Genomic DNA, 16487 nt, shown 5'->3' with positions numbered 1-16487 from the left:
CCTTCCTTACTTGGCTGGGGCGCACTTGACGCCATGCGGATGAGAACGTCTAAAACCGACTCTATCCTTTGAGAACACTAGTGTCATGATAAATGCCTGGCCGTCTGCGGTTTTGGTCCTGACATACCACTAAGGTGTGCAGTAGCACTAAAAAAGTTGCTCACCACTGAACAAGCATATAATAGACAGCTAGAAGTGGAAACTAATTAATTCATATATTGTTGATTATTAATATTATGACTAAGCAGATCATATGGCTAGAGGGATGAAGAATTTAATGAATTTTGAATTTTTGCATAAACCGAAAATAAACGTCAGTAAAATTTATTACTGAATTTGAGCATGTAATTGTTCTAATATTTTTTGATCCTATTTAATAAAGTCATTCTAAGTCACTGTGACTTTGAAAAACAATCATGAAAATAAATACTAAGATCTTCAATTTGCAAATAATCCCAATGAATTTTGAGAATTATTATTTCTGCCTAACACCATACAATTGCTTTTCATAATCCCTGCTACGCGTTCTGAATCTAATGCGAAAAAATGAAACAATAAAAATATTCATAGATGAAGAAGTATTATATTTATGAAAAAGGCTTTAGAGGCTGTTCAGATGATGTTTTGATGATGTCTGTCAAAAAAAGGATATTTTCGGATCCTCCTTCTCTGGCTTGCAAATTTAAGCTAGCAGAGCTCATTGCTTTCGATCAGTGCTTCTAAAATTAGCATAAGCAGACAGTGATTGAATTAGACATTAACTGGACATTTTCTGTATTGGAAAGGCGTAGCTATACATTTGAGGAAGGAGGGGCAAAGGGAGATGCCCTCTACAGAGGTGCCGTGTATACCCCGGGAGTCATTTGCTAATTAATCCAAATGCTTCCTGAAAATCAACATAACGTGATTAGTCTCAAGCCATGAAAACTCCCAAATATCTGAGCACTTCCTGATATGCCGCTTACTTCAGTTGAAGCTTAGTTTAGGGATTTGCAAAAACCATATTAGGAATTGCCGGGATTCCTTTGGGATTTTGGTAAGTTTTCATGCCTTAATTGATCATGTTCTTTGATCATAATCAATTGGATTCGCTTCTTCCAAGCTTCTTCATTAAATATTTTTCTTTTCAAAAAATATAAATCTGCTGCTGAATATGTTTCAACTATTTTTTTTTCGAGTTGTTCGAGTTAATAAAATGAAAAAAAAAAAGAATATATCTCAACTACCCCAAGCTTTCAGCTCTAATGTAATTAATATGTTTTCTGTCATAAACAGAATAATATTCATTTTTCACATGCTTTGAGTTTTTAAAACACATTTGTATGAGATGCCTACGGTATGAAGAAAAATTAAATTTAATCCATTTGAAAATATTATTCAGTTACTGTTTTTTTTTTGTATTTAATGCATTGAGGATTTTAACAATTTGATTCTTCTGTGACAATGTTGGAATTGGGTTCCTGTAATAGCGTTTCAACGGTATATCATTGGAAGTAAAGTAGTAAGGAAAATACAGTAAATGTATAATTTATATGTGACACTTTGTAATATTATCGAATAGCTTCCAATAGCTCAGTGGTAGGAATATGCGACTGAGAATTGTAGGACGTGGGTTCTAATCCCACTCAGGATCCGTCAATTGATCAAATCATACGATCACGATCATGATTTTCAAAGCTTTTGTCTTCAATAAACAGCGTAATTCAGATGCCTAATCAGCTTGGAATATGCCTTTGTTGACATGAATAAAGTAATAATAATAGCATAATGAGTTGATCAAAAACCAAACAGCCTTGTAGATTCGCTTTTGTTCTTATTCTTTACAAATTAGAATAAAATATTCACGAATTTAAAACTCTATATTTGATAATCAGAGACATAATTCTAAGCAACATTTTAACGGCTTTACGATTTGCTTTATAATTGGAATGCGGGATTTCCGATCAGAAGTGTAGTACAAAAAATAATTAGATTATTTACCTTATTCGTATAGAACGAATAGTATTGATTATTTTGATTAATGCAGTGATGACCAAACTTTTTTGGGTCAAGACACATGTTGATGCGAAGCCACTACCAAAACCACACACGCCATTCGGGCTTATACCATTTCCTAGTGTACCGCGGCCCGCAGTTTGGACAACAATGTATTAATGTGTGTCATTGATTGAACAAATAATCAAATAAAAACGAAAAGTTCATTGCAATAATCTGGGAGAAATTACTTCCCCAGATTACTCATAGAAAATGTTCAATGAGATTCCCATCGCTTGAGTATTCTGCTTGTCATTCTAATGAGAAATGACTTACATTATCACATAATCTTGAATTATTAGAAACTAAAAGCAGAGAGAAATACTCACTTAATAACATCTATTGCAGTTACATGAGAGAGAGGTTAATGTACATACGCATGAGAAAATGAACTGAATTGAGTAAAAATGAGCTTGATGTACAGTCGAATTTTATGCTTTATATGATAACATACATGCATAATAGTAACATAATTTAGAATTGAGAGTTTCTCTTTGAGTTTGTTAGCTCAGCAACACGTGGGGTTTTGTGATGCCGGATAGTTGACTGTTATGTTTAAAGGAGTGTTCATTAATGGTTGTAAAACAGAACAATGTAGCGAAAATCAGCTGAAATCAAGGCAACCTCAAGGCACGCAACATGGCAGCTACTTAACATACAATGAATGATTTGGATCGATTAGGATGACAACTGATTAGAATAGAATCAATGTATATAATACATACATACATGAGACTAATAAGTATGATTCTGATAAGAATCCAAATTCTCAAGCTTCAATAAATCAGAAAAAGTTATTTTTCAATCAGTTCCACCAAGATATATAGATGTGTTCATACAAAAAGTTGGTCGTTTTTAACGGTCAAAAATTTGAATTTTTTGTAAACACTAACACTATGAAAGAAAATTTATAAAATTTACAAAAATTTGATTTGCAAAATTTTCCACTTTTAAATGAGTTTTGTTAGTACAGAAGCATTGTAAATGCTTTATTATATGCTAATCTAGCTAGTTAAAGCTCAAAAATAATGTTTCTCTTTATATTTGTTTGAAAATTTTTGAATGTAATTTTACAATATTTTTCAAATGTTATTGTTTACATTAGTATACGAAAATCCGTATGGTCGAGTATGGTCGAGTGTACTTTGTATGTACACATCTATATATCTTGAGTTCCACAGATAATAAGTAAACCGCAATAACAAACAATCATTAAAAGTTTCGTAATACCTAATATAATTTTGATCTTCATAGTTTAAAATTTTTACATCTTTCTGAAGGTCTTTTAAATAATTTCTAGTAGAAAATCTCGAATTTGCTTAATGTTTTGTTTATTTTCGCATGCTCTTATTTATTGAAATTTAATTCAAGAATTATGAATCAATCAACATTAATCCATAAAGTATCGTATTAGTCACATTTTCATTCTGTACCAGATTTCCATTTGTTTTGAAAAAATATTCAAATTTTCGCGCCGAGGGCTTCAGCTGCCGCATAGCCGATGTATGAAAACATAAATTTTTGTAGATGATTATTTTCATCTAAAATTTTATTTTTCATAAAATTCAACTTAAAATAGTGAAAATATTGAATATATTTGTGTATATTAATGTACAATCAAGTCACTTAAGTAGTTTAAACTTCCGCAACAAGCATATTACCATTGAAAACTATAAGAATTTCAATAAAAAGTAAAACTTAATTAGTTGATAAATTTTAGGGTTGATAAGTGCTCCAGAACTATGGAGAGATTTCAAAAAATTAGAAATAATAGACGAAAATTTGATATTTCATCAATATGCAGGTTTTGTGGTAAGAACAACAGACTTAATATTGTTATTTTCATGATAATAAAGAATCCATTCTGACAGGTCTCGAAAATGAGGAAAGGTACAATATTCTACAGCTGAATGAAGATGGTGTAGAATTTGCCACAAAAGTCTCAAGCATGATAGGTAATTTCAATTGCTTAATAATCCACATCAATCTAAATTCCATAATTTTGTATACTTTTTGTAGGAATAAAAGTTCATGGAACTGATAAGATGCCACAAAATGTTTGTTTCATCTGCATGGATAAAATCAATGACTTTTATGAATTTCGATTAATGGCACTTAACACTGAAAAACAGACGAGAGATGCACTTGGTTTACCATTAGAAGAGGAACCGCCAAAACCCCAAGTCAAACCACAAATTATCACAAAACCGGCAATTGTTAGATTAATTGATCTCAAACATTCAACTAAAGATAGTTATCTCATACAAAGAGCACTTGAGAGGTTGAATCAGAAGCAAGCAGAACAAAACATTCCGTCAACATCTGGCTTTAAGCGAGAAACAACACCCGCCGCAACAATAACACAACCACCAGTCAAGAAGACTCGGAAGGATATATCATGTCCAATATGTGTTGACACATACTTTTCATATATTAATGATTTACAAGATCATCAAATGAAAGAACACTTACCTCTAATCTCTAAGTATGCATGTGGATCATGTCGTGAGACTTTTGATCAACTTTCGGACTTTAAGGCACATGAAAATATGCATACACAACGAAAACTTCCATATATCTGCTATTTCTGTAAGTCAAAATACTCAAAACTTCGAGATTTTCAAAGGTAAGTCCAATAAGATTAATCTTCATCCATTTCTGTTACTTATGATAATGTCGTTTGTCAATTTAGGCATATGCTGAACTTCAACTGTCCTATGAAGAAGAAACTTCCACTTCTTGTGGAAGACATCAAATGTTTCCAGTGCAAAAAGAAATTCTTGACACAAAATTTATTCGAATGGCATGGATGCTTCTTAAAAACGAGAGGTACATGCATAAAATGTGGTTTATATGTACAAAAGAAGAAGACTTTGTTGAAACATTACGTACTATGTAAAGAGAAGTTTGTGACACCGCTTGCTGCACGAGATCCGAATGAAGACAAGATTAAATCCGAGCAAATTTCACCTACACGTGGTTCTGTCATAAATATCTCAACTGTATCAAGCGTCAAATCCAAAGGTGTTCGTAAAAAAACTGTGCCACAAAGACGAACGACTGTATTTAAAGCTGAGAAGGAAGTTAATCTATCAACGGCGACAGTCGTACAACAAGATGAAGAGGATGATGAATATGCCAACTATGAAGAAGATATAACGTATGACAATTTTGGAAGTGACGAGGAAGACGAAGATCAAACAATCACAAATTTAGAACCAGTCGTTCAACTCCAAGAGCAACCAGTACCAAGAATAATTGATATTAAGGCAGAAAAATCAAATGACTTTGAGGCCATTAAACAACTTACAATCCCTGCTAATAATCCTTCAATAGATACTCCTATAATTAGAAATATAAAGAGAGAGCAAGCAAGTAAACAAGCCATTGTGTCAACAAATAAACAAAAGAGTGTACCAGGACTGAATATAAAAGCAGAAAAGGCCGCTAATGAGCAATCTGTTGTTCAAGTATTAAATCCACTAGCAGTTTCCAAAGTGAAACCGTCACAAATGACGGCACGCAAGAAAGTCTTCAAATTACCACAAGAACTTGCAATGAAAATTAAGAAAGAGAGATTGAATCCTGCATATGATGATAATATGCATGAGATGAGAGATGAAGCAGAGCCAGATCCAGAAGAGGAAGCACAAATGGAACAATCTCAACAATCACCAAATTTAATTAAGCAAGAGAAGCTTGAATCCGAGTCAAATGCAATTAAAGTCATATCGAATCCATCCAGACCTCCCAAACAGTTTATTAATCCAATAGCACTCGCAATGATGCGCGAGAAAAATGCACAAAAAGCTTTAGAAGCTTCTAAAAATGGAAGTGGTTCATTGATTATTTCAGCAGTCACAAGTATGAGCGACACTCCTCTAAATGGTGAAAGTAAAGAAGACACAAATGAAATTTCGTCGGAAAGTGTTGAAACTCCAATAAAATCCCATGTGAATGCCGTTGATGAGAATGCTCAGAACGATAAATTAAATGAAATTAATAGTAGCAATGAGAAAAGTACTCCAGAGTCTAATCCAGTAATGATTGAAATCCCAGCTGAATTTAGTAAACCAACAGAAGAACATCATTATTCACCTGGAGTGGAAACAACACAACCTGATAACAAAGAGCTGTCACCAATTGTTGAGCCAGAAATGGAGAAGACAAATGAAGTGGAAACGAGTATATCAGATAGTACTGTAAAGGAAACACAAGCAATAAATAATAACGACGATGATGAACTTGATCAATTGCTACAAAAGTATGGTGATATCGATGACACTAATGATTTACACGATAGCGATCTACAAGATCTGTTGAAATTCGATTAGCATCAGGAGAGAAAGGAGCAATCTCCTAACACATAAATTGTATAGTAATGATGAAATTAATTAACAATTAAACTTATCTTAAGTGAATTTAAGGAGAAAAGAGTAAAAGGACAATTATTTTATGTCGGAACTAATGTAAGAGAAGTGAAAGTCTAGGAAGGAAAATAAAAAAAGATTTTATATAAAATGTCAATGTATATAAACTGCATGCTTTTCTTTATTCGTTGCCAATTTTTAATTAGTTGCTTGTTTTTGGATCTAGCAACCTTAGTTTTCAGGGATGTAACCGAGTAGCACAGCTTGTTTCCTATCGTAACGGTAGGCCGACGTATCAACTGTAAGACGCGAAGTTGTCCCAACAGCACCATCACGGATGATTTCGGAAAAGTACGGCTAGTCGCATTGTGCTGCTCCGGCTAGTTTTGCTTCTGAACAAATTTCCAAACAAGTCTTTCGAAAGCGCAAAAACTTCACAACTCAGCCAGCCGCCTTATACCCGCTTTTCTACTTGTTTTGTTTATATTATCAAGCACATGCGCATGTGAACTGTATTTACCGAAAAAGTGCATTTTCTTCACACATATATCATAATAGAATATAACGCTGCATGCTCCCGCTCTCTTTCTTACTCGTTTCATTGATAGAATTGAATATGTATACAGTTTCACATGCATACACGAAAGATTTTCTGCTTTGAGGTGGCAAGTGCCTTCAAATGGGACATCAAAAGAGAAAAAAAGTGTTTTTTTGAAAAAGACATCAGAGGCATTGCGGCTTTAAATGATTTGCATGAGATGGCGAAAAATCTAAATTCTACCATCTAAAGAACTAAAAATAATAACAGAAAAGGAATGAACGGTACACACATGCAAAACATAAAAGAGAATATTATATACGAACAGTGCCAGTGAGAGGAAAAGAGAGTCATAGTTCGATCGATTTTATTCATTTGACTCAATGTATACGATGTGAATGGATGGTTGGATGACTTCCGCATTGGGATGGAGACCGTAAATTAAAAAAAAATATTATAAATTTTCAGGCTACCTCCCCTCACACTTGCTACACGTTCTCTCGTTCTGCTAGCGATGTGAAATGGATGATTGTGAAAGAATTTTTGATTAATTTTCAATTTTTTATGATGCTGGAAGAAAGAAACAACAGGAACATGAAAGCAAAACGGTATGCTTTGTAGCAATAAAGTAGCAGATTCTATTTGCTGATGAATATTTTGCGGCTGTAAAGGAAGACTGAGGGTTTTTTATTTTGAAAAATGTGCTTTTTTATTGTCGGTTTTCTTTGGAAATTTGGTGCGAAATCGATAAGGACTTTGTTGATGTTGAGGATATAAATAAGTAAGATTATTCAGATATTGCTCGATACATCAAGGACATCGAAATCCTTCTTAGAACAGATGAGTATTGACATGCAGAAATTCTTATTTTTTTTGGGTCATTCATACTTCTTTAAACATCCCCAAGCAAATAGGATTTTATTTGACTAGCTTGTCTATTCTTAGTAATGGGACGTCGATAAATGTCTAGTTCTAAGGGCAGTCTTTGTCATCGTCATGTTAATTGTTGTCCCTAGAATTAGACAGCTGATTTTGACTCAATTATAATGCGTATTGTGTCGCTGGAGATATAAACTGTCATTTTATATTCAAATAATACTTTCGACTAAAATAAGTTGACATTCCCCTTTTATAGTTGTCGACCCCTTCATACGAATTTTAAGTTTGTTTTTAAACTCCAAAGAATAAACATTATTTTGAACAATTAAATCAATTTGGAAGCAATTTTATTAAACTCATTAAGGCTAAATCCTACACGTCATTGATGAACACCCCCACTAATCCATCACATCGTTCCACTTCCTAGAATTCATCCTAAATAAATTCAAATGCATTCAATATCCCGCAGAAAAATGGTAAATTTGCAGTGCACACAAATGAAATGTATAGTGACATAGACAAACCATCAATAGACGACATCTGAAAAGCCTAAAATAGAACGAAAAATTTTCAAATAAAATGAATTTTTTGTTCCTTTTGCTTATCATTTTATTTTTCATCTTTTTCACTTAAATTGAATCATTTTTCAATAATTTTTTTTCATTTTTATATAATTTTTATCTTTGATTCATCATCATGCTCCAAAAAATGGCTTGTTAATTGTCTGTAATACAGTTTTTCATTATTTTTCCTCTTTATCTTATGTAAAAACATTATCATTCGATGCTTTGGAATTTTTATGTTGATTCATTCATTCTTCACTTAAAATACTTCTTTATTATTTCATTTTTTTAAGGAAGGAAATTGTCTCATGTTTATGACTTGTGTGTGTATTCTTATTTCCATTATAATGTTGTATAATTTGCCTATATTCATCTTAAATCTTAAATTATAATAAAAACTTAAACGTAGGCCAACTTCGATCTTTATCTCAATTCATCCTTTTTGTCTTTTATATATAAATATGCAGTAAAAGTGCATTCATGCTATATATTAATAATTTATTTCAATTTTTCTTATTTTTCTAATTTTTTTATCTCCTAAAAATTTTTCTTTCTTCCTTCATCTCCTTCATCTTTGAACTAAAAATTGATTTTCCCCATATTTCATCAATTGCTTCTACACTTTGTACACAATAATAACAAAAATTTAATAAGAGTAGCTTCAATAATAATGATAATAATAATAATAGAAAAACACTTTCGAAAGCTTCTCGTCTCTCGCAAAATTTTTTTTCTTCCTCTGCTTATGAATTTTTATGCATTTTATTTTTCCATTCCTGTGCTCGTAAGAAGCAGCAGCATTCTTATCTTTATATTTGGATAATTCTTAGCACTTTTGTCGTAAGTCAGTTTGAGGTATTCAACAAATCATAGTTAATATATGTCACATAATTTCTATCACAAACTATATATTTTATTATTTTGGGCTATATGAATCCGCCATTCTTTTGAATCGGTTATATCGGTTTTCTATCGTAAACAATTGCTTATAACTTTTGAATGGATTTATGAAAATTGAAAATTCTTTTTGATTTTAAAAGCCTATAAAAATCAACAGAGCTTTTTGAAGTTTTCAATTTTTTTCAATGAACGTTACATCATTTTTGACGACCCCAAGTTTCAAGATTCAAGTGCTTATAACTCGATAACTACAACAGATAATGAAATAATTATTTTACCAATTGATTTCATTTTTTATGTAGTTTAATTAATTGGGAACAAATTTGGGGTTAATTTATAAATAATGTCACAAAAAACATAATTTGTGATTTGTCAAAATTTCTTTCACTTTTTTCACTTATTATTTGCAACTTTATGCAAATTCTTTAAGCATATTCCTAAAGTACATAAAATTATCTTTAAAATAATGTATAACATGTTTGGGGTTTGTACAAAAATTAGGTCAAAATATAATTTTTATTTTTTTGACAAAATTTATGAATGGTTCTTAAAGTTGTGATAACGGAATCAAATAGCTCACGACCTTTTCAGCAATATATAGTTTGTAAAGGTTTACTTGCCTTAGTTTTGAGAAAAATTAAGATTACCGATTCATGGTTGTTGTTGTTGTAAAAAAATTTTAAAATATTTTTTAATTTTTCTCAAAACTATCGCAAGTAAACCTATACAAACTATATATTGCTGAAAAGACCCGTTATCACAACTTTAAGAACCATTCATAAATTTTGTCAAAAAAATAAAAATTATATTTTGAGACCCGAATTGAGCAGCGTTTGCTGTCATTATTTATAAATTAACCCCAAATTTGTTCCCAATTGAAATCAATTGGTAAAATAATTATTTCATTATGAGTTATCGATGCACTTGAAATTGGTAATGATGTCAGGCATGGATTTTTATAGGCTTTTAAAATCTAAACGGACATAAACCGAATCCGAAAAAGTTCCAAAAATGGCGGATTCATATAGCCAAAATAAGTTAAAAATATATAGTGTCATATATTAACGCCGTTGTGAGGTGTGTGTATGTATCTCATTATTATTTTATTTCTTTCTTATTTTTGGTGTAGTACTGTCAACTGTCGCATGGTTAGGAGAATTGCAGACAATTGTGGTAAATTCCAGAGATCGAAGTCGACTCGAAGTCGGCCTCCGTGACCGAGTGGTTAACCAACAGACCGGATATCTGCATTCCTTTTTAATGAATACTTGGGTTCGATTCCCAACAGAGACCCGATTTCTTTAAAAGAGACCCAAATTGAGCAGCGTTTGCTGTCGATTGAGATGGTGATGCACTTGAAATTGGTAATTGTCAGCCATGGATCTAAACGGACATAAAACGAATCCGACACCAAGTTAGTGTCACGCCATTGTGAGGCTGGATGGTCGATTCATTAGCCGATTAGTGTTATTCGAGTAAATCGCACAAAAATATCCATTTTCACAAAATATCCTCAAAGCCTATGTATCTGCAACACATATCAAGTCACAATTTAGAAAGTCTCTTTCGAGGAAATGGATTAAAAGTATCCATAGAGATTTCAGCTTAAATTTTATGTCCAAAGCTCGTTGAAACTTTCAAATGAAAAACGATAAACCGAGTGACATTATCAACATCAAGCACAATGTGTCGCTAACAGTGACTCACGTAATCCTCAGATAATCGTAAATTGACAGACTGGCAACTAAAAATTTGACATCAAATAGTAAAAAGAAATCAAAATTGTATTCTTAAAGAATCTTTCTTCCTTTTCCCTCATTTTTATTTCCAACGTCATCATAATCTTCGTCTTGTTGTCATACATACATTGTGAAAAATGCTTTCCTTCTTTCCTTATTCTTAACGGAAATAGAGGAAAAATGGAGTATTTACCACTCTCTGTGTCGTAGACTATGATAGAACCAGAAGCAGTTGAAAGAGAGAAGGAAAAGGTTGGCAATAAAAAGAAAAACTTGACTGCATTCTCAAAAGAGCTCTTCGGACGAATAAGAATATCAGAATAAAAAAAACTTTGTCATTGCTACGCTTGTTAATAAATTTTTAATCAATATTGTTCTTTGAGCATCCATTTCCATCTCAAGTAGAGTGGAAGCTAAATACCTTTAAGGGTGAAATGAGGAAAATAATAAAACGATTTTGCCTTCTTATGCTTCCGTCACTTTTTTTTCTGCTCAGATAGAGATCGAGTCGATGGATATCTGTTTACTTGAATAGAAAAAAAAAAGTTACGACGAGTTCTCTTTTTCATTATTTAAGATGCGATGTAATGTTGGGGCAGGTTTTTCTTTTCAATTTATGTTGGTGCTCATCATATTTTTATTAAAAGCTGATGTTCTATTAATACAATTTTCTTTAGCTCATGCTGATGATTGATTCTGGTCAGTGAACTTGAACGTCTTTTTCTTATTAAGAGTGTTGAGACTATGACAACGGCTATTTTGGATTTGAATTGTTTTAGTAGTTTGAAGATTTGATTTTCCCCTTAGTGGTTGTTGTCCCCTGTTTAGTTTTCTTTGTGATTTTAAAGAGTAAACATTGAAATTTAAGTAGAACGGCATAATTAATTAAATATTAAGTATCTACATTGAATGGAACATTATTTCACTGATGACTAGATTGCTGAAGTAGAGCAAATAAGTAAGAATATCTAAGTTTTGGAGGATTTCAAGAAAAATCAAGTTTTAAGGAAAATCAAGACAGAATCTCATAATTTAGTTCCTTTAGATATTTCAACCAATTACTTAATTATAAGAACACAAAGACATACCTAAATGAAATAACATCATTTCATTTTCTCATTTAATTAATTCCCTCAGTTTCTTTTTTTTTTTCAAGAACAGAAATGGAATTAAATGTGATGAAAAACTTTGCTGGAGGAGACTTTTTCTTCTTGCTTATTCAATTTTAAATATTCATTTCAACATTTTATCAATAGCTATACAAAAAAGAAGAGATAGAATAATCAATGGGATTCTTTTATTTTTTACACTTTCCATTTGCTGCTCTCTTCTTTTTTGTGTTCGTAAAATTTCTTTCTAAAATATCACGGATGAGATAATAGGCTACAAGTACTATCACTTGAAAGAGGGGCAGGAAATTTAATTTCTCATATTTTTTTTCAGCATGAAACAAGACACGACAAGGGAGGAATAAGGAATAAAAATACTCGTTTCTCCCAAGTGACTTCAGCGCATTTTTGGTCGCAGTAAGCAGAAATATTGAAAATAAACGGTAATTCAAAATTCAAATTTCCTAAGCAAATTCATCATTCATATCCAACTTCAGGTATGTTTTTAAATGAAATTATCGAATTTATGAATGATTACAAGATTTAAGACTATGTGATGAGCAAACGACTCAATAAAAACGTCAGCCAATCAGACATAGTGTTATATTAGGCTTCCTTTCTTTCAAAAATGTCCCTAAATAACGAAAAGTTTCAAGTTTAAAATGAGAGAAATTAACAAAAGGAATTTTTTATTTCCTTCTATTTTTCTTCGGTCTTTCTTCTGCCTGAACAAAAAAGCTTGAAATATACAACAAAAAATTGTTCATACTTTGACTATCAAATGTAAATTTTCTCTTGTCTCTTGTTCCTTTTATTTGTGGCATGGGGAAAAAATTTTTGTTCCATACACTTTTTCATTCATTATGCTTTGCTCTGGTCTCTTACGGATCAACGTTAATTTTTCAAAAGAAAACAATGCGCTTAATGCATGAAGCTGTCGCCACTAAAGACTAAAATGAGCAATAAAGGGATCTCATTTTGCCAAGTAATGTGAATTTATTGTTGCTGTACATTCAAGGCTTTTTTTGTGAATGGGGGATTATTATTTTGTATAGAATATGGAAATCGATTGAATCAATCGATATAGATTAAGGATGAAGAAGAATTTTTTAAGAATGAAGGAAATATTGTTATTCAAAAATCTATTGAGATTCAGATTTTTGGCTGTGATGGCCTAGTTAACTGAGATTTGGATCAAATATCTAGGATGAGGAGGTGGGGATTATACTAAAATTCATAGTAAATTGATAGACATAAACAACAAAATTCATTGATTCCATTGAACTTTGAACTAATTAGATTCAAGTAATTAATTGTATTATATATCCCCAAAAAGAAAAGACCGAGCTAATTTGTTAAGCTTTACCATCAAAATATAGCAAATTAAGGAAGCTCAGACATAACATAAAAAAAATCACTTTTCATGGATATTCAAAGCGGAATTTTAATTTCATTATATCCAAGCTTCTCTTTTATGTTTAATTTATTGATCGCAAAGCAGTCAATTTTCATCATCCTGATGGCGTTGCCGAATACACAATGAAAATATATTCATGCCCGCATTTATTGAATTCATTTGCTCTTCATTGTTAAATAATAGTATAATTTATATCGTAATGCGACTCGTTTTAATCAACAATTGCCACAAAATTATATCCTTTTTTAATATCCAAATATAATCAATAACACATTCTCAAATTACGGAATGAAAATGATGAAGCACAAAGTGAAATTAAGTTCAACAAAAAATAAATTATAAATAAAGTATCTGATGCTTCATTGCTTCATCAAACAAGTGTAGTGTCTGTAGCGCAGTTCAAAAGGTTAACTGACCTGATTTAAATTGGATTATAAAATTTTGTGCTGTAGCGGACAAAAAAGTTTTTTAAGCTCATAAACTTGCCACTGAAACTTATTGTTCCATAAAATGGCTTTCCAAACAGTCAAAACAAATACATAACCTCAATATCACTTGCAAAAAGCGCACCATTGTGGAACAGCATAAAAAAAAGACAGCGAAGATAATGTGAGCGAAAAAAGGACTATCGAAATGTTAATTAACTTAATGTTAATGGATGAAAATTAAATTCATTTTTGTTTTGGGGTGGAAGACACTGGCATTCTCTTGCTTAATTTTTATTTTATTCAGCACAGCTCGTTTGTGTAAATTTTTTCCGACTTTTCTTTTCCTCATTTATTCTCTGTTTAAGTAATTGGCGTTTTAAATTTCAATTGTATCATTTTTGCTTCTTATTCCTTTTTCTACTTATAAATGCTAATCACATTACGTGTGTGTCTTCATGTATATCCATGTGCTTGTTGGATTTTAATGTGACTATTTCTCCCTTAGTGTTGGATAATGAAATGCTATATGGCATTATTAGTGGTTTTACTTCTAGAAAATCTCGTCTGCTTTTTGTGACATTATTTCATGGAAAGTTCATCTTATGAACTTTTTTAACTGCTCCTCATCTCAATCTGCTTTGAATTGAATTAAGTTCTTTTTCATGAGGTTTTTTGAAAAAACTTTGAGAATAATTTGTAACTTATAATAATTTTTTTTGGGGATGTTCATAAATGATGTCTATGCAGGAGTGTATTCAGGGATGGGGTGAGTTTGAGGGTGGTGGGTTTGGTTGTTCTGGCTACTCGAGTGGGACTCGAACGTACACAGTAGCTACAAATACTGAGCTATAGTGTTTTTCATCCCCAATACTACCCCAAGCCCCAATTCCAGTGTTCTACCTAATCCTTTGTGAACCTTAAACTATGCTCCAAGACATAGGCCTTCATAAATGCTTGAGGATATTGCGTTAAACAGTCCCAATGTACACTCAGCATTACTACTGAACGACCAACATGCCATATTTGCTCCTCATCCCCTCAATCATGATGATTTTTTCACTCACATAATAACTTTACATACTTTATGATTCTTCTTAATTCTGTGTTCCTTATTTTTTGCAAGCTCTTTGTTGCTACGATCGTTTAACTTCCATCCAAAGCAAATCAGTTGAGGTTATCCACACAGAACACATTTTCTTGACATTTTTGCTATGCTTTTATGAGAAGTTTTCAGGCAAGTGGTCGACGTCTAGGAGAAAGTAAAGACTTTGGTAGACAGGAATGCGCCATTGCTGTCCTTTTTTACCGTAATTACCCAACTCGATGTTGTTCTCCTCGGCTTTGCTTTTATTTTTTTCCACCCCGTCATATTTTTTGAACTCATTAAGAATTCATGTAAAAAGCATTTACATAAATTATCATGCTCGGTAACATAAACACACATATATGGAGGTATTCATGAAAAAAAGGAAGGAGGTAATATATGTGAGGAGACATTGTAAAGTGGAAATATTGTTGCTTTTATGTGTGTTTCATTAACAAATATATTGCATGTGTTAAATAGTTTTATGCAAATAAATCGTCATACTTGCTGTCGTTCGATCGAAACACAAACGTACTTACGTTACCCGTCTATGTCATTTTGTGCTAGCTATATGGCATCGCAAATATAATTAATATTTAATAAACTAAATAAATATCATCATACTCCAAACTAATAATATGCTTTACTTTGATCATTTCAATCAGAAATTTTTGCCTCCACTGACTGACTGGCATTGGCAAATGGCGGAATGTTATCGTCATCAACAAAAATGTTCATCAGAGGGAAAATTATGTTATTGAAAATTTGTTATAAATATATAGAAGCATTTTATCATGATGAAAAATAATATTTTTCATGATTTTAATTAATTTTGATGTTGAAAAGTAAATACATCTTTATCTCCATTCATTTCTGATTGATTAAATTGTTCAGTCGTTGCGTGTTTTCTCTCATTTTTTCCCATTGTTGCTTATTATTATTTCATTGTTTTCATTATGTACACAAAATTTTTTGGAATGGCTTTAAACATGTAAATTATTAATATGTTGTTTATTCTTCATGCGGGAAGCGACTGTGAAGTTCTTTGCATGATGAGCTTTCTTTTCTTTAGAAATTTTTAACGATAACAAATTTTTTTCTACAAAATTTCAACAATAAAATTGCTAGAAAATATAAAAATTTAACAAATTTTGTGATTGTTTTTATTGCTTTTAAATGAGAATTGTCAACGAGTTTCAAATTTCAACAATATTTGCTATGCTTCTTTTTCCATAATTTTCCTGCTGACTGAGAATTGCTGTTTTAGAATCCGAACTGTACGATTCGAAATGACTTCAATGTGCTGCTTAGGGAATGGTCTATAATGATATTCATTTAGCTTATTTTCTAAGAAATTGTTCGTTAATTAACGGAAAAATTTAAATTTGATTCGAAAATTTTGAATTATTTCAGTTATTTAACGGAA

General features: G+C 31.7%; 1 protein-coding gene across 1 annotated transcript; it reads left to right on the top strand.

The window, feature by feature from the left end:
* The first annotated feature begins 3589 nt into the window (after window positions 1-3589).
* Window positions 3590-6555, top strand: LOC139088406 (microtubule-associated protein futsch). Its single transcript, XM_070637621.1, has 4 exons — window positions 3590-3846; window positions 3906-3989; window positions 4054-4660; window positions 4727-6555. Exons 1-4 carry the CDS (start codon window positions 3777-3779, stop codon window positions 6366-6368), a joined length of 2403 nt encoding a protein of 800 aa, XP_070493722.1. The 5' UTR covers window positions 3590-3776; the 3' UTR covers window positions 6369-6555.
* Window positions 6556-16487: the final 9932 nt, after the last annotated feature.

Source organism: Chironomus tepperi, unplaced genomic scaffold, assembly GCF_022539635.2.
Source record: "Chironomus tepperi strain 1889 unplaced genomic scaffold, CSIRO-AGI_Ctep_v1 contig_163, whole genome shotgun sequence".
NCBI classification, from domain to species: domain Eukaryota; kingdom Metazoa; phylum Arthropoda; class Insecta; order Diptera; family Chironomidae; genus Chironomus; species Chironomus tepperi.
Note: the sequence above shows the minus strand (reverse complement) of the source record. Positions and strands in the feature narration are given on the sequence as shown.